This window comes from Argiope bruennichi, chromosome 10 (assembly GCF_947563725.1).
Source record: "Argiope bruennichi chromosome 10, qqArgBrue1.1, whole genome shotgun sequence".
In the NCBI taxonomy this organism is placed as follows: Eukaryota; Metazoa; Arthropoda; class Arachnida; order Araneae; family Araneidae; genus Argiope; species Argiope bruennichi.
In genome coordinates, this window is record NC_079160.1 from 58,318,623 (window position 1) to 58,343,233 (window position 24,611).

Sequence of the window (24,611 nt, forward strand, 5' to 3'; positions counted from 1 at the left end):
GTTAAATGCATATTAATATCCCTACAAACTTTTTAGGATAATATGATTGGTTGATATTAAAGTAAGTACTGTCTATACATGCCTTTTTTCCCTTTTTCCCTCGATGTTGCATCACGTTTTCCAGACGTTTCTCTTTCTTACAAATACATTGCGTGCAACGTGAGTTTGGTGTTATTTTTCATTTCAAGCGTACGTTCGGAACTCATATTTCAAGTACACACGTGAAATACAGTTAAAATATTGAGTAAGTGACAAAATCAGAAGTTTAGATGAGGCATTAATTATTTCAAATTTAACTTCATTGGTTAAAACAAAGTTCCAGGTTATCATTTTTCCCCCCTGCTTATATAACCATTAGAAATTATTTTAATTATTGAGTTTGAATGACGAAATGTTATGTTGTAGTTTGTAGATATTAGACATGACGCATTTTAATTGTATAGTTATAAATGGAAGAATATCAGTTGAAAGTTTAAAATATGATGAACGATTTACAAACCACAGATGCTTAGTATTTTAAATGTAGTTTTTTCCTGCATGTAAATCGGAACCATTCGTAACTTATTTATAATAGATTGCATGACACCATATTAAAAGATGTTTCCCATTTTTTTCAGTTTAGCTGTGGAACTTTAATATTTTAACCATGGCCGCTGCTTTATTTGTTAGGCCATCTTTGCATTGTTTTGCAAAAAATGCATCTTTGAAATCTGCTGTACTGTCTGTGAGATCAGCAATGGCTAATCAGTCAAAAAGTATGGCCAATGATGCCCGATCTGCAGCTCGCAGAGCACGAATCTCTACAAGGAGTCCTACATTAAAAGAAAGATTGATGGCGCCTGAACAAGGAACAGGTATATAATTAATATTTTGTTTTCTTTCTTAGTTTATTCACAATGAAATGAGTAATATATACTATGTGAAACTCTTTTATATTGTTATAATAATGTGCTATTTGACAATTTCATCTAATGACCAACACATATTTCATAAATTTAAGAACAAATGGTACTTTATTTTCATATTATGATAATAATCAACCTGATTTTGTAAATAAATCATTTTTATGTTACAAGAATATAATTTGTGATAGTGATTGAAAAAGCCGGATCAAAAACATTTTTGAAATATATTGTTAGTTATTAGAGTGGAAAAAATGAGATTTTATGAAAGTTTGTGATGCTAGAAGCAGAATTCTTGGTCTGGAAAATTATAGATTATCATTTTTTAGAAGCCTTAAAAATGATTTTGTGAAGAAATTGCTCATTTAAAAAACTAATGGAGTATTGCATTACATTGTAAAATTTAATTTTCTTGATGAAAAAGTGTGCTTTTTTCTTCCAAAAAGATTTTTCTTTATTGTTGATTTTTAAATATGTTTTGTGATGATGCATATTTTTATTTTTTAGCTTTTAATTTGGGAAAAGGTCTGTTAGTTGGTGCATCTGCTTTCGGCATAGGTTCTCTTTGCTATTACGGATTAGGGTTATCTTCTCAACCAGGAGCTTATGAAAAATCTATGTAGGTACAATTTTCATTTATGTTAATGAAATTATATTAATTTCTAATAATTTATTAATGTTATTGAAATACATATTTCAGGGTTTGGCCACAATATGTGAAAGATCGTATTAGATCCACATATGCATATTTTGGTGGAAGTATTGCTATTACAGCTGCATCTGCATATGCTGTTAGTCAGTCTCCAAAATTACTTAATCTTATGATGCGGAATTCATGGCTTGTAAGCTATTGATTTTTTTTTATAACTGTATATAATTTAAATTTAAGTTATTTAGAACAATTTAATGTGAATTTGATGTTTTTTGTACATATGATGCTCATGTATACACAATCTTCAAATCTTTGTTGTTGTTTTTTTAATTATTTGGAGTGTGAAATATTTAGCATTTGTATTTAATCTTGTACATTATTTCAAAAATATGTATTTTCTTCCTTTAAAAAGAAGTTCTAATATCATGCAAATATGCTAAATTTGTATATATACTTATTCCAGTGTAAATTTCTTTAGTAGTGTAAATTCTAGATTGACCATATGAGAAAAATTATTTTTGTGTTGATTATTCATGGAAAGCTATAAGCAATACCATTGCAGTTATGAGACATGATACAAGTTTTTTCCTGTTTTAGCTGTAGAAGCATTTTAAAAAAAAATCAAATAAGTGATTTTACATGTTGAATTTTATCAGATTGAGTAATTATAATTTTTATTGTACTTTCAAAAAGATTAAAAACATATTCAAGACAAATTCGATGCAAGAATCCTTGGTTTGCCTTTTTTTTTATCAATTAAAATTATCGTGGATTGTAAATTTAAGTTGCAAAATCATGGAATTGATAAGCACAGCCTTTAATTTTAACATTGTTAAGAATTATAACAAATAATTAACAACTCTATATACGTCTATTCTCATTGAGTTTATTTTTAATGTATTTATAAAATTTATTAGAAGGCAGTAGTTAATAATTCCACTTTGGAGCAAATTGAAGTTCTATGCTTAGTATTTTTTTTAAATTTACATTGTTATTTACTGAATTAATGAAAAGATTTACATGAATACTTTTATGAATAAAGTAAAAATTAGATGTAAAGGTTTTTTTATATATATATTTTCTGACACTGATAAATGTATATTTTTATATTAAAAGATTTTTCTTTTCCGTAGTAAATGGCTGATTAGCAACTGAGGTTCATAATGTTTTGATTGAGTGATTTCTGTGCATTAAATATTTTGGCTTTTAGGGGCTATTACATTAGGAAACAGAAATAATGTAACTTTTATTATTATTATTATTATTATTATTTACTCTTTCTTAAAAATGGGTTGGGAGTGATCGGAGTTTTTAAATGCATTTTATTTTTTGATATGGTATCAAAACTTCAAAATTTGAAGAATATTTTATCTGTAGGAATTTCAGAAAATGTGCAAATATGCAATTTGCTTTTATGTTGAACTGTAGAATAAGTTGACAGTAACTTATTTAAACTTAATTAGAAATGAAAATGTTCTGTCATGAATAGTAAAGAAACTTGATGATAGTCTGTTAAAAGGACTATGTATTGGCAACCATTTTACACAATAGTTCCCAACAAAGAAGTTGTTAAAAAGTTTGCTGTTAATATTTAATTGGTTGTGTTATGGTCTGTGTGACTTTGGCTTCATAATCCCTGTAACTGATAAGTAACTGAAAATTTTTAATGTGATATTTGATATTTCAATTGCATGTTTTAAAATATCTTTTAATTTGTCAGGCAATTGGAGCTACTTTTGCAGCTATGATTGGAAGTGGAATGGTAGTTCGATCTATGCCGTACTCAGAAGGCTTTAATGGAAAGCATGTAGCTTGGCTGGTACATAGTGGAATAATGGGAGCAGTTGTTGCTCCTTTATGCCTTTTGGGTGGTCCACTACTAATGCGAGCTGCTTGGTACACTGCTGGTGTTGTTGGAGGTACATTCATTTGCTTCTACTAGTTTTTAAAACAGTAAATGGTTTAATTTAAATAAAATTAAAAATAAACAAAACTTGGTTACTTTTTAGTAATGATTGAAGATTTTTAAACAAGTTATTATTACAAATACAATTTTAATAAATTATGTACTGTACATTAAAGTTTAATTACAGAATAAATATATTAATTGCCTTTAAATTTAATGTAGTTAACTTGTTTTGAATTGATAAAAGATTTTCTATTGATGAAAACTTCTCAGATTTCTTTTTTTGGAAACATTTAAAACATGATTTTATTATTGGAGAACAACTGCAATGTATAATCTAATACCAACTATTGAAGAATGCCCTTCCAATTATTAGATTATCTGCATAATTATAACCAACATAAAATTAATAATTTTTGGTGATTTATGGTATTTTACATTAGTTGAACAGGTTTAATGTAATAGTATTTCAACATATATATAAATTTGAAAAGGGGAAGAGGGCACTTTGCAGTTCATTGCTGTATTTCAGATGAAATTTTTGATGTAACTTTCATGTGTAACTGCTTCACAGTATTTAGATTAATACAATAACTGTACTTTAATGTTTTTGTTAAACATGTAGAGTATGCCATTCTTTATTTTTGTTGTTATTATTAAATCTTTTCTTTTTAGGTATTTGGTACCTTGTTGAAATAAAAAGTTTTGAAATGATAAGTTTGGCATAATTTTTTGGAAATCATTATTTTATACATGTCTATGCAAAATTTATTGTGTCAAAATTTTCTGTTATACAAAAATACCTTTATTTTATTAGGATTGTCTACTGTTGCTGCTTGTGCACCAAGTGAAAAATTCTTATATATGGGTGGTCCATTGGCTTGTGGTTTAGGAGTAGTTTTTGCTGCTTCTTTAGGTAAGAATTTTGTCTTGTCCTCAATAGATTTTCAGATAGAATGTATTTTACATAAAGTTCTCATTTTACATTATATTTAAAATTATATTTCGACGAAAATGATATCTTTAATTAGCTTGTCAAGTTTATGTAAATTTTATTAATATAGTCTTGCCTGGAATGAGTAGATAATTAATAAATTGTTAATAAAATAATAAATTTGACCAGTTATATTATTGTTAAATATTAATTATTTTTTAAGATCTTATAAAGTTTCTGTTTTATATATGAATATATATTGTCTGACTATAAATTTACATTTGTTTCATATATGTATATTTAATTGTAACAAAAAAAAATCAATTTTTTTAAAAATGTTATAATGCATTTCCAAAGATTATAAATCTTTGATTAAAAGAAAAACAGTAAATATATTTCATAAAACAGAATGAGCAGTCTATTTTTTAAAAGATAAGGTGGATATAAGATCTAATCTGTATTCTCAATAAAAATGGCTATCAGATGCAACTGGTAAACATAACATTAGAAGAAATAGACTAGACTTATAGGATAGAGAGCATGGTTTAAATTAATTTTAAAAAAAAACACAAAAATGTTTTTTTTTTTTGAAGTTAGAAATGTTTTTGGTTATATCAAAAATCGATTTGTTTAAAAAAGGTAGAAAATGCAGGTTTCATGGAGTTTGATGTGAGAGCCATTTATGATTAAACTGGTAATATATGGAGTAGCACATACAGAAGCATTTAATCAGAGACTAAATATACTTTATAATTTTTAAAAAACTTTTTTATTAGGTTCAATGTTTTTGCCACCTACCACAGCTTTAGGAGCTGGTTTGTACAGTATTAGCATGTATGGAGGACTTGTCCTGTTTGGTGCATTTTTATTATATGATACTCAACGAATAGTTAACATGGCAGAGAATTATCCAGTTTATGCTCACAGACCTTATGATCCTATCAATGCGTAAGTTTATATTACTAATTTTGAATGTTTAAACTCTGAAGATAAGTCGGGGTTTTTTTCAACTCTATTAAGACCCTATAAGATTCAGTAAAAATAATAAGAATTGCAGAAATGTAACCTTGCTATTTAAAATTTACAAAATTATTTTTAACTGAATGCCTCTTTATTCATCATTAAATAATCTCATGTTCCCTTATTTATTTTCCAGCTTTTAAGTCTGGATTAAAAAGTACAGAGATAATTAATGCAGTTTAAAAAAAACTGGCCATAGGTTAATTAGTTTTAAAAATTTAGAGATAAACTATATTGATTCTTTTTAAAAAATTAATCTATACAGAATGATAAGTTTAGTTCATTTGTTGCAATCTAAATGTAGTATCTATTTAGACTGAGAAATTCAAAACTTGGAAATAATTAGTGCATTATATGCTAGGATTTAATGTACAAGAAATAAATTACCTATTAAATGTGCAACAATTGTTAATTGAAGATAAGACTTAGAATAAATTGTGATTTATTCTATCTGAATTTATTATAATATAAGGTAAAAAGCAGAACGAGCTGTAATCTAAGGTGAACTTTTAAAGTAGTATTTGAAAACATTGAATATCGTTTTAGTTTTTAGTAATTGTTTATATATATATATATATATATATAGTAGTTTATAGTAAATATTTTTATTATATGTTTAAAATGTTTATACATTCTTAAGTGTACCAAAGAAAATACAATTTATTCATGCTGATTCTCATTTATATGAATATTGACATTGTGTCTGCCTTATGTGATCATTAGGCAGTTGTAAATATTTATTTGGATAATTAAATTGGATAATTTACTATTGGATAATTAAAATGGGCAATGCCTAATCTTACGTGGCTCAGCATAATTAAATTTATTAAGTACCAAACTTTTGCCAATTATTTAAGATGGAAAAGCAATAATTTTCTATTTGAAGAATATATTTTTGCTTCCATAGTAAATCCATAAGTAGGACTGTTATGAATTTATTGAAACTAGATTACATAAAAATGTAATCATTACAACTGGATAAATTAAAAACATTAACTAAAGTTTCACTGGATATTGAATATCAGAAATGACAATATATCTAGTGCTAAGTAGAATTTACTTCTCACATTAGATAAAACAGAAAATAATTAAATGTATTTAAAATTCTGATATTAATATTCTTTAAAATATATCCATTCAATGTCTGTAATAATAATAATAAATCTTTATCAGATATGTTTATATTTTTCTTCCTTACTCCTCGAAGAAAAACTAAGCCAGGGACGAAAAAAATATTTATGTTTCACCATAAATAGTAATATTCAGTTTTTATAGATAAAATCTGCATCATTCATGAATACTGACTGTTCTGTAAAGGCTTAGAAACAACTGCATGGTAGTTTTGTTAGGTTAAATATCAATTATTGACACAAGTATCCTTGGTATGTCACACTTGTGAAATTCCTTAAAGTATTTAATACAATCTGCTATGCATTTAGCCCTTTCTATTGTCCTTTCATTAATTATTGTATACTTGTTATAAACAAAAGCTTTATTTTTAGGTCTATCTCCATATACCTGGATACATTGAATATCTTCATCCGAATTGCAATGCTATTAGCTGGCGGTGGTAACCGAAGAAAATAATATAATCAACCTATTCCTGTAAATAGCATGCTTAAGTTGCAAAATTAACATGTATTTATTAGTGTATAAATTTCAAAATTATTTGTAAATTTTTCCATTGTTTTTAGAAATTTTTAGTTTCATTAATAAATTTCAATTTTTTTTTTTATGATGAGTGATATGCCATTTCATTTTGTTACAAAGGAGATTGAAAATTAAGCACTATACATCCAATTTAGAAAAGCATTAATTTATAAACATTTTGCTTAAATAATATTTCTGTAAGTAAGAAATTTTGAAATGTTTCTAGTCCTTTAAAACAATTTCATAAATTGTTTGAATAAGTATTTTTATGAAATATGGATCAGTTAACTGCAAACTAATTTTTATGCATAGATATAAAAAGAATCACAATTCTCTGGCAGCTAACCAATGATACAAGTATCCATTCTTTTCCATCATTTTAATTAAAAGATTAAACGAAACATTTTAGAAATTCTGCTGATAAAACAAAGTTTTGATAGCATTTTCATTCCTATGAAACAATTTTTTTAGTTTAGGTGGTACGATAACATATATAAATTTAGTTTAAAATTATTTTTGAAGAACTTTTTAAATAATTATATTTCATCTTCATTCAAAATTATTCAATCTCGAGAGGGATGGAACTCAATTCTGAAATCCACATTTCTGCAGAATTATCCAACAGCGATAAATGACAATACGATGAGATCTGAAATGCTGTAATTGCAAAATTCAATTATCACCTAAACACAATATTATGATCACCTCTTGAATTACAATTAAAAATAAGGCCATGCCATCCTTTTTCTATTATTAAGGAATTTATAATCATTCGGGTTTATTTAGTTAAATGTAACTGGTAAAATTTGTATTACACAATTTATTTCTTTTATCTTTATATTTAACAATAAATAATCAAATCTTGCATTTTATTTGTACATAACATTTGATCAGACCAAAGAGTTATAAGTATCAAAGATGTATCTAACAGCTTATCATTAAAGATAGGTACTACAGACATAGATTAAAGCATTTTGAAACCCTGCACAATATTAGTCTCTCAGAGTTTGCATTTCAGCATATTCTTAAACAGGATTTTAAAAAAACCTTATTATAACCCAAGACTTAGAAAATCTGCATTTATATGCAAATATATTTAAACTATGTAAACTATAAATACTGTACTAATTAATCATTATTGAACTGGAACCAGATCAATTATTCATAAAATGTTCTATTTATCCCGATATTTCTAAAATATATTATATAAATGTATTAAATATTCAGATTTTTGTCTGACAGTCAAGGTAAAATAATTGCCTGTAATTAATTAGACAGGTAATAATTTACCTGCCTGCATCTCCTCAGCTCAGTAATTCTAAACAATTGCCTATTTGGAAATCCAAAAAAAATCTTTTGACTCGCCAAGAAATACTTAAAATTAGGTCATTAAAAAAGTTTCAATTAATGAGAATTTTCAATTAGTATGGACATTTTAATCTGTTTAATGGCTTCAATGTGAAAGCTTTTAAAAATAATAACAGTTACGATAAGATGCAGATTAAAGTTAGTATCTCTTGATTATAAAAATTTTATTTACTTTTTGATTACATTCCAGATTTTTCAATTTTAACTTATACTCCTTTTGTTAATTGAAAAAAAAAATATTTGTCTGGAATGTGAGAAAACACTAAGGAAAAAAAATTAAACTGGCTTAAAATGAGGGAAAACACAAAATGTTCAGTTAAAAAAATATAAACAGAAGATGCACTTCCATTTATACAAAGATTCAATTTTATTCTTTTTACCTACAATGCAATAACATACTAAACATCATAAATTGCAAGTATACATTGCATATTTTATTTAAACAATGCATTTAACTTTGCAATATGCATGCAACACTCATTTATGCAATAGGCCTTTTAAAATTTACACAATGACAAAAATTAGAAGAAGAAAAATGAACAGTTTGTGGAAAGAAAATGTAAAGCTTACAGTTATCAAATAAAATAAACCTCTTTTTATTCAGACCTAATAACAAGCAATACATAGATGCCAGCCTGAAAGATATCAACAGCAGTTTGATTAAATGCAATTAGCCATAAAATAGCTCAAATCAAAATTATTTTTAAAAATTCAATGAATGACAAATTATTTTCTTGTAGCAGATTACATGAACATGCAAGTGATAATTTACAACTTTATGTTTCAAATGGTTCCACATTCATATGCTATGCTTCCTGGGGAAGAATAAATGTTCTGATTTTCCCTGATATATTTCGCTTTCTGTACAAGAAGCCTTATCGACAGAACAAGTCAATAAGTGATGGACAAGTAATTTAAGCTAGAAAAACAGGAATCTCAAATATGAAAGTACAGAACAAAGCGCCACTGTACCATACAAGTTCTTAAAGTGAGATGAAACAGTTGATATTAAAAAAAAAAAAATCTTTCGGGGATACGATGAATGTGGTAATCTGTTTCCAAATATTAAAGAACCTATCTTTCATGTTTCCCAAAATCCATGCTACCTATGGCGAATGATAAAACTACATGTAGTCAATAAGGTATGAAACACCTGATGATTCCTTTACAGCTGTTATCAAAGCTAGACTGTAGATCACAATATCCAGTCTTCTGTGTTTAATATTTTCAAATAATCAACACCACTGTCATTATTTTGATTTATTTTTTATTACAAATATATAATAAAAACGTTTAACATTGAGAGTGAAGACATTCATCCCCCAAGGGCCAAAAGTTCTTAAAATTGCATTCTGGATGGCTAATTCTTTCTTTGAAAAGACTAAGTATGGAGCTGTTGTAACAATCTGTGAGGGACTGTTAAAGCTGCCACGGCAAACAGCCCAGATTTTTCTGCACAGATAGGTGGGATACAACTTCATGGCACAGAGGAATTTTAATGGACTTCAGAGCTCTCAGGTTTTGGAACCAAATGATTAGGTGTATCTTGAAGAGTTGAATGAGGCTGCGAATGAGGTACAGGAATAGCTGGTGATGTAGACAAGGGTTCTAGAGTGGTGGAATGAGGAACCCCCTTTGGATTGTAGTTATACCTGCCAGCTCCATTCATGCCATCTCCGTATTGACTGCTCACAAAGTAATCTTTGTTCACACAATTTCGGAGTGAGTCTGGGATTCGACCAACAATAGCTCTACGAATTTCACTTGCAGCCATTTCGCGCAATTCTGTTGCACTGGCATCACTGTACCAAGCAGCATGAGGAGTGCAAATGAGATTTGGTGCATCTTTTAGAGGACCAGCTAAGGCATTATATGGCTCATTTTCATGGACATCCAATGCAGCCGCTCGAATTCGGCCTTCTTTCAAAGCAGCAGCCAGGGCATTTTCATCAACAAGACCACCTCTAGCTGTATTGACCAAAAACGCTCCTGGACGCATTTGTTTGATGGTAAATTCATTAAACACATGATGATTATGCTCATTTAAAGTACAGTGAAGAGATACACAATCGCTCTGGAAAAGCAAATCTTGCAATGTATATACTCTAGTCAAACCCAAAGATTTTTCAATGCCATCTGGGAGATACGGATCATAAAATATAACATTGAAACCAAAAGCTTTGGCACGAAGGGCTACGGCAGTTCCTACACGACCAAGTCCAATGATGCCAAGTGTGTCGCCACGAATTCTTGCACATCCTTGAGCAGCTTCTCGAACTTGTTCTGGACCTTGAAACTTTTTTCCTTCTCGAACCATGTTTGCCAACCAATAAGTACGACGATACAAATTAAGAATGTGACACATGGTAGTATCAGCAACTTCTTCAACTCCATAGCCTGGAACGTTGCAAACAGCAATACCCAATTCACCAGCTGCTTTGATATCAATGTTGTCAACACCCGAACCTATCCGAACAATAATCCTCAATGCCTTGAATTTATCTAAATCTTCTTTTGTTAAAGTGATGGTATGCCACATTAGTGCTCCTACTGCTTCATTTAGAACTTTTTCATGAATTTCTTGAGTGGATTGTGCATCACAGAATGCTACTGTAGCCACATCTTTAAGAATGGGCATTTCGACAGAGCAATCTCTGCCATCTAAAAGTGCTACTAATGGCCGAGTGTGCATAGTTCTGTTTGGAATGATGGACGACACTTTAGTTCATAAAATTACCACCAAAAGAAATTTGCAGCAGCTTTTAAAAAAGCAGCAGGTCTTTTTATTCTTGTTTTATTAATAGTTATAAGCAGCAAATTCTTCAGCAGGTCCTAGAAATAAAAGTAAAATTAAATTTAGACTTTTTTTAAAAAATAAACTAATAATATACTAATAGATAATTTAATAAGCCACTATTATACACACAGTTTTTTTTCCATCTGTATAATTTAGTAAATTCAGCAAGAGCCAAATCAGAGTGGCTAAATGGTGAAATAGATACCGCAATTATCCAAGTATTATTCATTTTCAAAAAAATGTAAATATTTCTGAATTATTATATCAATAAATTTTATGAACAAACTCCTAACCATGCTAAACTACTATGAAATGGTTTTTTTATTTTGATAAAAATGCATTTTAAATAGATACTTAATTCTTAAAATTTTAGCACTTTAAAATAAACAAACAAAAAAAATGCAAACAAATATTAAAAGTATAGCTTTGCAGCTGTCATAGTTCAGTGGTATTAATAGAGGAAAAAACTTCACAAATTAGAATCTTTATTTTGGAAAGGCAGGAGTACTAAAGGGATAGAATCCTGATAATCAATAAATGGTTCCAGACTATTATCAATAATGTATATAACAGATTATAAGCAAGAATATGTATACTGAAGTGACAACTACTGAACAGTAAATTTATACACTGATATTTATTTCATACTAAATAAAAACAAATATTTAATAACCGATATTAAAGGATTATTAACATATAACAGTATAATTTTAAAATATCATTAATTAGAAAATATAAATTCTTGATTTATTAAACTAATAAATGAATATTAATGAATTAAGATAAATAAACACAATATTACTGTTTGATCAAATTAATTAATAAGATTAATTCTTAATCCAGATAGTTTTGAAAATTTTTAACAACAACATTCAAAAATTGAAACTTAAATTTTCATTACATAACTCTACTATTTTATATAATACTAGGTGTCTGGTGACCAACTGATTTAATGAGATAACTGATCTCTAAAGTTTAAAAATATTTTATGTAATTTGGTCCAAACAGCTTCTTTAGGAAAATATTTTTAAACTTCCAATTTTTATGCACACATAATTCATACTATTTTAGAGGTCCTATGCCGTTCTAATCATTTTACTATGCATTTCATTTATTTTCTGTGAATTCCTCCAAAATTTATAAAAAATTTATATACTTTGTTATTTTTGGCCTTTTACAATATGTTTTAATTTCTAATCTAAAACAATGCAAAATTTAGCTTTTTTTTATTTATTTAACAGTATTGTAAATATAAATTCACATCATTTCCAGATTTTTTCCCAGAATTAGGTAAATAAGTATAAACTTTCCTGAAATATGCTTCCGTCTATAACAGAATAATGATTTGTGTTAGATGGAATAATAATTCAGAATGCAAAATAACAGTAAAAAGTATCTGCAACTTATATAGTAATTTTGGCATTGTACCAGAATTTTTACAGATATTGTTGGAAAATATGCTTGAAATATTTTTTTAATTCTAGTTCTAATATAATTTTAAAAATCAATTTTGCATAGCAATATTTTTTTAAACTGTCACAAAAAAAAAAACAAATTTCGGTAAATTTAATTTTAATTATAATTTTAAAATAAAATCGCCATGAAACACACATTCTCATCCTAGAAACTATATATGCTATATAATAAACATTCATTAAAAAAATATATAAATAATATTGCATTTTTATAAATAACATCTTTAAAACTAAGGGAATGAAGTAGAACAAGACAAAGTTTTAAAATAGTATATAAAAAAAAATCTTATACTTAACAAATTAATCAACCTCAAATTATAAATAAATATTCTGAAAACTAAGGAGTAATCACAAGAGTCTGCCCTGTCCTACCCAAAGACATTCCTATAATTCTGAATGATGGAATAGCAGCATTGACAGGAATTACACTTCGAGCCCTAAGGGCTATCATCAATACACAGTACAACCTTCCTGTAGGAGGCATTTCCCATCAAAGGTAGAAATTTGAACATATAATAAAGAACAAAATTACCTCCTTGTCCCCTCCCCCTAAAAGCATTTAAGCAGGAAACAATTGGTTAATTGTTTTGAAAAGAAATAAAGATAATTAAGCATAGTTTGAAGCTTCCATAGCCTTTCAAAATATATATCATCACCCTTCAAAATGATACATATATACTGATCATATTAAGAAGGCAATATTTATTATAAAATAAACGAATTCTTCAGACTATTACTTAATTTTTCCCCCCATTTGAACTAATCATAGCCAAGCCAATGTAAAAACCTGTGACACATAACATACCTAAAGCCCTTCTTTAAAACTACAAGCTGAAAAAAATGTTTACAGCAGTAAACCAATATATTGTAAAATGTATACCTCAGTATCAATATATTCATTTATCTTTTCCTTTTTAACTAACCTTACTTGAATGAACAAAACAGAAGTAAAATAAATAAAAAAATTATTTTACACAAATGGCTTAATATATAATTATTCTTTTTTTATTACTTTTAAAACTAAACAATTTACAAAAAGTTGGCATATGTGATCAAGCAATAATTAAGTTTGAAGTTTTCAATAAGTATAATAATCTATGGAAGTCCTAAATTATAACTAAATTATTATAACATATATATTATAAAATGAAGGATATACATTAAAAATAAACAAGAAATGATATAAAAGAAGGGAATTAATGAACTATTTGCAATGTAAAAATATATTAAATCCTCCCCCTTCTTTTGACTATTCACAATTCTAAATCTTTATTTTGAATAATCATTTAATCTACTTCATAAAGCGGATCAGAAATTCTTGTATACATATTGCATGATAATGCTAATAATTCATTAAATAAATATGCTTTAAATATAAGACAAAAACCATCATAAATTACCTTAATATAGGATTTAATAAAATACTTTAAATATAAGATTCAATAAAATAAAAAACTGAATAAAGAAAGGAATAATATCAATTTAATTGTAGATACACAAAGATTAAATGTCAATACAACACCAAGTGTTTTTTAAATATAGAGTCTCAATAAAAACTTGTAGAAGGCATTTCAAATAGTTCAGATTTGTCATTAAATCTACAAATAAAATTGCCAGCAGATATTCTTAATATAACCACAAAACATTTATGCAGTTATTAAAATATGATAAATGCAATTATAATCTTATAGGTGGAATATTCAATTCAGCATTTTTTTAATGAGAAGTATAATTAAAAAGTTGTTTGTTTCCAAACAGATTTCATTTTGCTAATTACTCAGAAATAAATTTTCTAACGAACATATCATTTGATAAGTTATTATACATAAAAGGAATGTGTTACTATAATAGGAAATAACTCGTGCTGCATAGCAAAAATTATGATGCATTAATTCGATATAATGGGACTATACTTGAAACAATGCGTTTTATTTCAAGAAAATCTTTACATAGCTCTAACATATATAGATACACATTCTTTAACAATTTAGATATTTTGTTAATACAAGTTAATTTTTGTTATTAATGAAAACAGAAAAGAAAGAAAAATTTGTTTCTGAAAATAATTTATTGGTTATGAAACTAAATTCCATCTTCAATCCACAGGGAAAGGAAAAAAGTCTCCCTTCCCACATAAATTCCAATATTTTAAAAGCACATTTTTGGGTAAGGGAGAAAAAAAAAACAACATTTAACTAGGGCTTTTTTTTTTTTTTTTGCACCACGCAAAACAAAAAAAAAGTAAAGAACTTCAAGTTACATACATCACTTTATTTATATATATATATATATATATATAATTAACTACACAGAATGCACAAAACCTAAATATATTAGAAAATCTCAAATTTCTTTTAAAATTTTCAGATTTACTTAACTTTTATTCCTACAATATATTTAGAAATTTCCTGAAAAAGCTATAATTTTAAAAAAAGGGCGGGGGAAAGTAGAAAACCTAAGGAATAGTAATTGAAAATAAGTAGTAATTAGAAGTAGGTAGTAATAGTAGTAGAGGCAATTGAAATTTTATGTTCTACTCTTTCAAAATGAATTTTTAATCTCATTTAAAGAAACAGTACCCGCAAGTTAATTAGTTAAATTAATGATATAAGCAAAACTATTCTTTCATTTTTTTTAGTTACAGAATTCTTACAATAACGAAGTCTTAAGTGACCAATAGAATTGTTTACACCTTAGATTTAAAGTTACAATTATATATGCAGTAAGTATTTAAAACAGAAATGAATTATTTTTTAGAAATATGTACTTGTAAAAACACATTTGTTAACTACTCATCATTTGCAACTTTCTACATTAACATAACTCCTTAAAATGCACACTTTTTTAATGTCCTGATTACACATTGCAATTTATTTTAGACATATAATGTCATTCTCTACCATAAAAGAGCTGAAAAAACACTTGGAATACATAAAGTTGACATGTTCATTATGTGGGCATGTTCAAATAAATTTTTTTTTTCTTTTAAAAAAAACATGTGTTAACAGAAATAAATTTAAATTTGAAAATCTAATAATTTCATGCACATTTTGCTCTCAATTTCTGTGAAAAGGCTCACATCATTATTATTGCTTTGCATACTAAATAAGCTGGCGTATCATATATTTGAGTCAGTTTTTATCATTTACTTCATTATATTGCTTCGCCTATGGAAAATTTACTTTCATTTTCAAAATCATTTAAACAAATGATTATTTTATGATTTCTCATAAAACTTGCTCAACATTTCACTGAACAGAAAGTGTTTTTTCATTTCTAATTTACAACCCTTAGTTTTACTTAATTAAAATTAAATGCAAAAATTCCCATGACAGATTTGTAGCATTTTATTGTATTTAAATATTTGAATGGAAACATCCAAATAATCAACGTCTACATAGATTATTTTCAATAAACCAAACAAATAATAGGTATAATATCACAAAGGTAAAGATTATGGTATAATCAACAAATTAAATTTTTTGAAGGCAATGCCAAATTGTAATGTTTTATGAGCGATAAAATGTCAAATATCTGATTCTTTACTTAATATTTGTCACGATCTAACAGATTGGCAAAAACTCTGTACTGCATTCTTCAGTTTTATCTCAACATCTATCAGTATTTGTGTATTAACTGCATACCAGAGATTAATTGACTAAAAGTAAACACTACAGCTTCTTTCATAATTAATGTTCACTAAATGCATATGGTTAATAATAAAATTAACAAATGCCATGCAGTTAATACACAAATGCTCATATCTAATGCAATTTTTCAAACTGTAATTAAATGTTAAAATAACCCATCATGAAACATTTACTTAATAGAAATATTTTTTCAACCTAAAAGATAAGTTGAAATGATCCAAATATTTTACTTTTTTTTTTTTCTAGCTGCATTTATACTCTATTAAAATGAATTTTCACTATTTCAAATATTTAAATAAAATAATTAATAAAAATAATGAAATGCTACCATTACTATATTTAACCATAACACATATTTTGCTCATATTGTACCACTTTAAAAAGGTAACTTTTACAAATATATAATTTATATATATATAAAATTTTATAATTTTTAAATAAAGAAACAATTTTAAACTCATGCAAACATTATGAAATTGTTTAATTCTTGAGGGAAAAGAGGGATTTTCAATAAACAAAAATAAAACCAAACAGAATGGAAATTAATCCAACACTGTGCATTTTAAATAATAGAACACATTTGGTTGTATTTTTTTAGGATCAGTACTTTTAAATATTTTTTAAACATTGGTGCTTTTAATTTCTGAATAACAGAAAGCAAAATGAGATAACAATTAGTTGATGCTGAATTTTGACAATATATATATATATTCTATTGGAAAAAAAGTACTTATCGCAACAAATATATAATTTCCTGAGCTATGTGGATGTTATTTTAAGATAAGCAAAGCTTATCAGAAGTTTTATGGTACATTAAACTTTTTTTATAAAAGCAAAATAACAAATAACTTCAAAGCAGTAGCTAGATTACAAATGCAAATTATGGAAAAATACAAATATCTTACAAATCTACAAATAAAGTTTTTTAATACAATTAATTTACACATGCATATAAACGCCAACAAGAACCATTTCGGTTATTATGCAAATACAGTGAATGTGCCATTTACAACCGAAAAGTAACTCCGATCAGAATACAAAATACTACATTAAAAAAAACCGCTTTTTCTTTCATTTGTTTAAAGGCACTTAATTCTTCGAAAATTTAATTAAAATTCATTCTTACAATCGAATATATAGTTGAATTGAACTTATTCAGTTAACATATGAAGTAGGCTTCATGATAAGGAAGTAACAAGCAAAAAACTAACAGAGAAAAGGAACAAGAACATTCGTGGTAAAATAGTGTTATATTGTATAAACACAATTCGAAAACATTTTTAAAACAAAATATACACTTCAGGAATAGACAGGCATGATATATACCATGTATCACGCACATTCAAATTTTCTTTATGCCCTGATCTTGCAATTTCAACACATTCATAAACAATAATATTTACTAACTTCAGGCATTAACAGTTGTGTTAAACAGTAGAAATTTACCACTAAATCATAAAAACTGATCGCATTTTGCACAACTTCAACCAAAACGGTAATGCGTCATTCCTACCTCAATAATGTTGATAAAACTCAGTTGTCACAGGTGATACGAATGCACAAATAAAACGCCTCCTGTTATTTATATGACAGCTAAAAACAATTTAGAATGCTTCTCTGATGACTTTCTTGAGTTTAAATAAATTGCATTCATCTTTTCAATAAAAACAATACTAAAAATTACTATCCGTTAGGGTCTGCGACGATATCGCCATACTTCATTGATTTGGATGATTGAATGACAGAAAATACTTCGTAAATACAACAAGCACATTATTTACAATCATGTATATCATTCTAAGACTCATAATAATAAAATAGAACATAAAATCTTACCAGTAAATTCACTTTTTAAAAAAATGTCACATGGACTTCAAGCGTCACTACACTTTGCCCACGCCATGCACGACGTTAAAGAAAGGAATCTTCTTGCCTCAGGTCAAAGAAGAATTTTTCTCATTGGTGGAATTCAATGTCAATCAGTATTTGAAAGGAATCCGGCAACAGTATGTTTTGGACACTCAAAGGAGAGAAAAAAAATTAATTCGACACATGATTTTAATTTATTTGGCTTGTTTCATTAAATTTTTGTTTGAAAAAATTATCACTTGTTAGGAAGAATCATAGGAAGTTATTTTGCATGTGGTCATTACTGAAAATCGTATGATAAAAGTAATAGTATTATTTGTACCAATGATTTTCTGAAGCATTTGTGATTAACAATTTTAATAAAATTTTGCTACTAATAAAATTACATTTTCTGTTTCATTTATGTAATATATATTATCTTCTAAATTGTATTCTCAATGACACAAAGATTCATATTTCCTAAACGATTGCAAATTAAATGGTACTCTTCGGTGCGATCGAGCTGTTTGGTAGAAGAAATGTGCACTCATTTCTTCTAAAAGTCTTTCAGAAAAGTAATTAAATCTTTTAAAGAACTGTAAAAAATTTGAAATCTCGTACCTTTTTAACCTAACCTTCAAAATAAAGCTCCATTTTATCAATTTTAATTTAGTCTTTATGTAAATAGTTTTAAGTAGCAAATTTTGTCAAGCTGAAGTAATACACAAATTTCTTTAAAAAAATGGGTTTCAATATATTGCGTACAAAAAATACACAAATGAAACTTTTAAAGAAAGTAATAAAAAAATGCCGAAAGTTTCCTCCCTAAAGTTATTGTAGCCGGTAGGTAATAGCCTACTTTACCCATTTAATAATCCCTGACCCCATACATCGGATTTAAATCAGAATCCATCTTATGTACTTCGAATTATTTTAATCAATAAAAGATACCTCATTCCTTTGCCAAGATATTTCTTTTCGTTTTTGTTCAATCATAAGTCATACCGAACCCAAACCAAGCGGGAAATGCAAGTGGCTTACGGATCATTGTATGATTTCCTTCGTTCCAGACTCTTATTTATTTTAAGATGTAACCAAATACTATATTTTATTTTTGTGGTGTCTCTTCTCCTAATACTTTCTCATGTTCAAAAGAACATCCGTGTGAAATATGATGCATTACTAAGTAACTGTTATCAATTTCTTTCATTCTTGATGAAAAAATAAATTCTGACTACGATGCAAATTCTGAGCAAAAACGTTTTATGTCAAACGTTTTTCACCCATTTAATGAATTTAGTAATTCTTTAATCACTTGATACCTAATTACTTTTCGATATTGCAGAAAAAGTATATTGTTAAAACTTTCTCATCGTTTTTAAAAAGAAATTTTAGCAAAAGTGAAGTTTTTTATTTTTAAAGGAAGACATGACATTTGCCCTAGATAGTTGTAGAAAGATAAAAAGATATCACTTCTATCAGTAAATCTCAACTTTAAATCATTACAAATATTTTTATAATATGTTTTATAAATTTTTTTCTAAAAAAGAATCGGCTTTCTTGAACTCGGATGTTAAAGTTACCAAAGTTGTTGATCAAAATTTTGATTCAGTCTGATTAATGTGAAAATCTTGCAGGAAGAAATGTTCGAAAACTTGTGTGCCTTATCATATTTTTCTGCTTATGGTGACCAGTGGTGTGATGACTACAACGCAAAAGTTGAGGTAGAGATTATCCATATCCATTCTTAGTGAATACTATTTAGTGCGTTTATGCTATATTTTACAATCAAAGATTATGAGGGGAGAGATCATTCCCATTGCAAAACCTATAAGAAGATTTTTCCAAAGCTTCAAAGATTATTTTACATTTTCTTAGATATTGACTGCCGTTAAGTTCTGAAGTGGCAGTGTTTGATTTCGACATCGGGTTCCAGTAAAGATCCATCGCGTTTGCTTACTAAATCTACTGAAATGAAACTTCCGCCTATTTCAATATAGTAAAAGTTCAGACAGCTATTTGTTGGTTCGGATATTGGCCTCATTATATTCGTATAGTTGAAATTTATGAAGTCTCTCCCCAAATAATACAATTAGAATTTTAAAAGCAAACTCATATCTAATCTAATCCAATCTGTTGACTGTCTGGCTGTTGACAGAGCTCTTCTATTTGATGCTCGGTCAAGCACATGACATTTTACATATTTTCCATTTGTAAAAATTGTAATTTTTTTTCACAGACCTTCTATAATGAAGTTGTGTCCTTCTTCTTCTATCTGACATTATTTTAAAAAGTTCCACTAAAATAAAATTAAGTTAATCCAAGATTTCCAACCGAAATTTCAAAGTCAAGTGGAGCCAATGAAATAAGAAAGTTTTTCAAAAGAATATACTGTCAGAAATGGCCCGATGAAATAAACAGAGTAAGAAGATAAAATAATAGGATTGGTGATACTGTACCAACCTGAAAATTTGTATCAATGTATGCAGAAACTATACAGATCAAAAGTATCAGGCATTCAAATCAGTTTTGAAATTTGATTGATAGCGATAAGAAAAGCTACTCTCTACTCTACTCGTTAGTTTTCAGTTGAGTTATACCGTATCACCAACCTTTATGCACTGGCCTGCCTCGGCGATATTATTAGCATGCGTTCAGCTTCTTCCTAGAGTGGCTATAAAATAACTTTCTCCTTTTGGAAGCATCTGCAGCTAAAACTAACGAACTGAATGGAGTGAAATTAAATCTGCAAAAACAATTCATTTCCGAAAAGAAATCGCAATAAAAAGGAGTATAAAAGTCATCGGAAGGAAAAGTTCGTGAGCATTCCGAATTAATGAACTGAAATCAACAACAAAGGCACGGAAAACCGATTAGACGAAATTTCATTAATATTTGGGTGATTAAAAAAATATTCGTTGGGAAATGGTTGATATGCAGTATGAAATTCATCGAATAAATTTTTTAAAAGATCAATTTTGCTGTATTTTTTGAATTTATTATTCTTTTTTTATGTATACAAGATACTGCATCGACAACTGTTTTTTTTTTTTTTTTTTTTGCGAAATTCATCTCCTATGCCTTTCACAGTTTGCATGCGAAATTCAATTTAAATCCTACATTAGTTTTAGCTACCATGTTTCCAAATAGGTGCAGTTATTTTGCCTTCTATTTCTTACTATTAGCAGGAAAAAATATTTCTTACGCCTTTTTTTTATATATTTCCTTGCAGTATTTATAAAGGAAATAGAGTATAAATATGCAGTATTTATAAATGAATGGGCAAATGTATTTTGGTTTTAAAAAATGCTTATTCGAAATAAATAAATAACTCAAAATGACAGAAATATTATTTTAAAAATAAATTGAGCAGAAATGAAAATAAAATGTTGGTAACAAATAGAATTTTCAGAACATAACGACTTAAAATATATATTCGAAAAGAAGTATAGTATCGTTTGAATATCTATATCGGTTTGTGTCTGACACAGTAAAACTAGTCTTCAGCCAACTCTGTGAGGTTACGTTTGCGCATGTTTAAAACTCATAATCCTCACCTTTGACTTGTTGAAACAACTTGAGATAACAAGTTCACTGGAAAAGATTTTCACTAATTCTCTCAGCAGAAATGCAGATTTGAACAGTATAGATTCAAAAATGCTGAAGTAGTTGAAACATCAACAGAACCTCAAAGTGGCTTTTCCATATGTACAATCCATTGAAAAAAAATCTGCTTAATTCTATTCTTTTCATCTACTCAGGATAAATATTTGACTATTTCCCTATATGTATACTGAAATCAACAAATAATTGATTATTTATTACCCTAATATGAAATTATAATCTACAATTCTTGTTTATTACAAGTCACTTATGGTGATATAATATCCTAACTGCTACTTCATTATTAGCAAACGGAAAATACATAGACAAACGTGCCATATCACCAAAGGTGGCTATAATAAGGGAATTTATTGTCTTACTCAAGTCGCCGAGAGATTGCGAGTTTTGTCGGTAAAAGTCTTCTCTACTTCGGAACGGTTGTAGAGAGCTGGATATTAAGGAAAGTGATAATTTAGAAACCATCATAAAGTTTATATATTGTAAACAATCGAAATATCCAAGTACGATTTAAATTAGCAGAATGACAACATTTGACAAAATAGTCGACAAGATAGCAAATTCAATAAAATATAGCATTTTACCGATATTTTTTGGTCAGTTTATTTTGAAATCAACGCGATGGATATCGGCGGTGTTAGTCTGTATCTTCAAACATACGATTCAAATGTCGTTTATTCAGTTTAAAATTTACATTACATTTGACAGTATAGCAGACAAGGTGACAAGTTCACTCAACTTATAATTTGCCTTAATTTGGCAGAAGAACAGACAAGGTGTCAAACGAATAAGATTTTGGGCAACTACTTTTTTGCCTTTCGGTTAAAATATCATAAGGATTAATGAAAAAATGTTTGTATCTTCATACAATATTTCGATCACCCGTTGGTGGAATTACCAGGAAAATTGAATTATTCATCATTTATGAATAGGGCATTAGGGTTGCTGTTTTTTCATTAAGATTTTATTAAAAATTTGGGAGAAGAATTGTCATTTTATTTATTCCATTATTGCTTCCTTAGCAATGAATATGAAAGTTTTTTTAAAAATCTATTATGTTTATTTTATTATGATATTTCTCTGTTTAAAATCTGGTTAAGGGTTAATCCAAATTTAATAAAACATAGACAACTATTATAGACAATCTTTTTCAATATGTATGCCAAGGAAAATTGCTTTGCTGTTGCCAAATTATGTGAATTTACTATAAATCAATAAAATAAATAAATTGTGTAATTGTAAATTAGGCTTATTTGATATTAAAATAGCAGGGTTTTTTTTTTTTTTTTTGCAATCTATTAGGCAACAATTATTTCACTAATGAAATATTACCGATTGAAATTGACGACGAAAGAGAAATAAATATATGTGATATAGGTTTATATATTAAGTTTTCTAAAACAGCCTAGCCAAGTATGCACAAACAAACAAACAAAAAAAAACAAAAAAAAAACCTGAATTTTTTAGATTCTAAATTTAGTATTATTAATATTTAATCAGCGAATGCAATTTTTTTCTTCTTTAATTTTTCTTTCAATTAATTTTCACGACATAAATTGTACAATTCCGAATCTAAATTTTTAATAAACTTTGCATTAAATGGTCTTAACAAAGCGATGATTAAAAGAATATTCATCCAGAACACATTAAGAAAAACCAATTCAACCATGAAAAGGGGGCGGGGCTAATTTTTAGGATTAGTAGTTTGCAATAGCTCCGATGGGGGAAAACGTACTAAGTTTGTAATAGCTCCGAACGGGGGGAAAATGGCTTAACAATAAGAACACGTGCCTAAAAATGAAGATAGAGGAATTTCAATTTAAGATTTAATTGTTTTTTAATAAAATGCACTGTTTTTTAAGTCTAAACAAACGCATATATGCATAAATTTAGGATTAATATGGAGAATCTAATTTTAAGTCGTACATTTTTCATATTTATTTAGTATTGCATAAAAGAATAAGTTTGTAAATATATTTACAAAAGAATCAGCCTTTCTCCAGCCTTCATTTAACCCCCCCCCCTCCCCATCATTATATCTTTTTCGTATTCTATACTATTCGTGTTCGAACAATACTAATTGTTTGTTCGTGTACGTAAATTTATTTTACTCAGAGTCGAAACAAATCTGAAATGCTACTTCTTATTGAAAATGTTATTTGAAAATTCTTATAGATATATGATTGTGCTAAAAACTCGATTTTCGGCTGAAATATCGAATATTTGTTTATTAATTAATCTGGTTTTCTGAAAAGTTTCTTTGATGAAATTGTTTGGATTTTTACATTCATTTTATGTAGCCTCCATTATAACAGCATACATTCCTTCATTTAGTATGACATGCAATCCAGGAACATTCGATAAAATTTAATGCACTTTTTTTTAATATCAAGAATGCATTGATACTGATTGTAGTAACAGGAATGCGAAGCGTCCAGAATCAGTATCAAAAAAATCAGGTAGTTCTAGTATTAGAAGTACAGTGGCTCCCAAAACTGTTCGTACACTAAAGAAATTTGCAGAAATTGTGTTCTATACTTCTTAATAAAGAATTTTATTAGCTGGGTTTTTTTAATTAGCATCTTTAAATAGTTCTTAATAAAACTGAATAAATATTTTTATAAAAAATCAAGTAGTATTGTTCTAAAAAATAAATAAATAAAAAATGTCACAAAATTAGAACACAAAAGTCTTCGTACATCCAAACATTATTTATTTAAATTCATCATAAAAATATCTTTTGCGGCTTATTTTTCTTCTAATTGAAAAATACACTAAAATCGTTTGA

General features: G+C 27.5%; 2 protein-coding genes across 4 annotated transcripts; one reads left to right on the plus strand and one right to left on the minus strand.

Moving 5' to 3' along the window:
* The first annotated feature begins 98 nt into the window (after positions 1 to 98).
* Positions 99 to 7,149, plus strand: LOC129988247 (growth hormone-inducible transmembrane protein-like). Of its 3 annotated transcripts, none has more exons than XM_056096427.1 (8): positions 99 to 244; positions 618 to 854; positions 1,410 to 1,521; positions 1,603 to 1,744; positions 3,275 to 3,473; positions 4,278 to 4,376; positions 5,171 to 5,342; positions 6,917 to 7,149. In XM_056096427.1, the coding sequence occupies exons 2-8, from the start codon at positions 647 to 649 to the stop codon at positions 6,999 to 7,001; spliced, it is 1,017 nt and encodes a 338-aa protein (XP_055952402.1). In that variant the 5' UTR covers positions 99 to 244; positions 618 to 646; the 3' UTR covers positions 7,002 to 7,149. The 3 variants fall into 3 exon arrangements, with proteins under 3 accessions (XP_055952402.1, XP_055952403.1, XP_055952404.1); XM_056096428.1 differs by having other exon boundaries at positions 103 to 244; positions 623 to 854; XM_056096429.1 differs by having other exon boundaries at positions 129 to 244; positions 670 to 854.
* Positions 7,150 to 9,677: 2,528 nt separating this feature from the next.
* Positions 9,678 to 18,346, minus strand: LOC129988557 (C-terminal-binding protein-like). The gene is made up of 2 exons (XM_056096807.1): positions 18,191 to 18,346; positions 9,678 to 11,264 (listed from the first exon to the last, which is right to left on the minus strand). Exon 2 carries the CDS (start codon positions 11,122 to 11,124, stop codon positions 9,928 to 9,930), a length of 1,197 nt encoding a protein of 398 aa, XP_055952782.1. The 5' UTR covers positions 11,125 to 11,264; positions 18,191 to 18,346; the 3' UTR covers positions 9,678 to 9,927.
* Between the last annotated feature and the right edge of the window lie 6,265 nt (positions 18,347 to 24,611).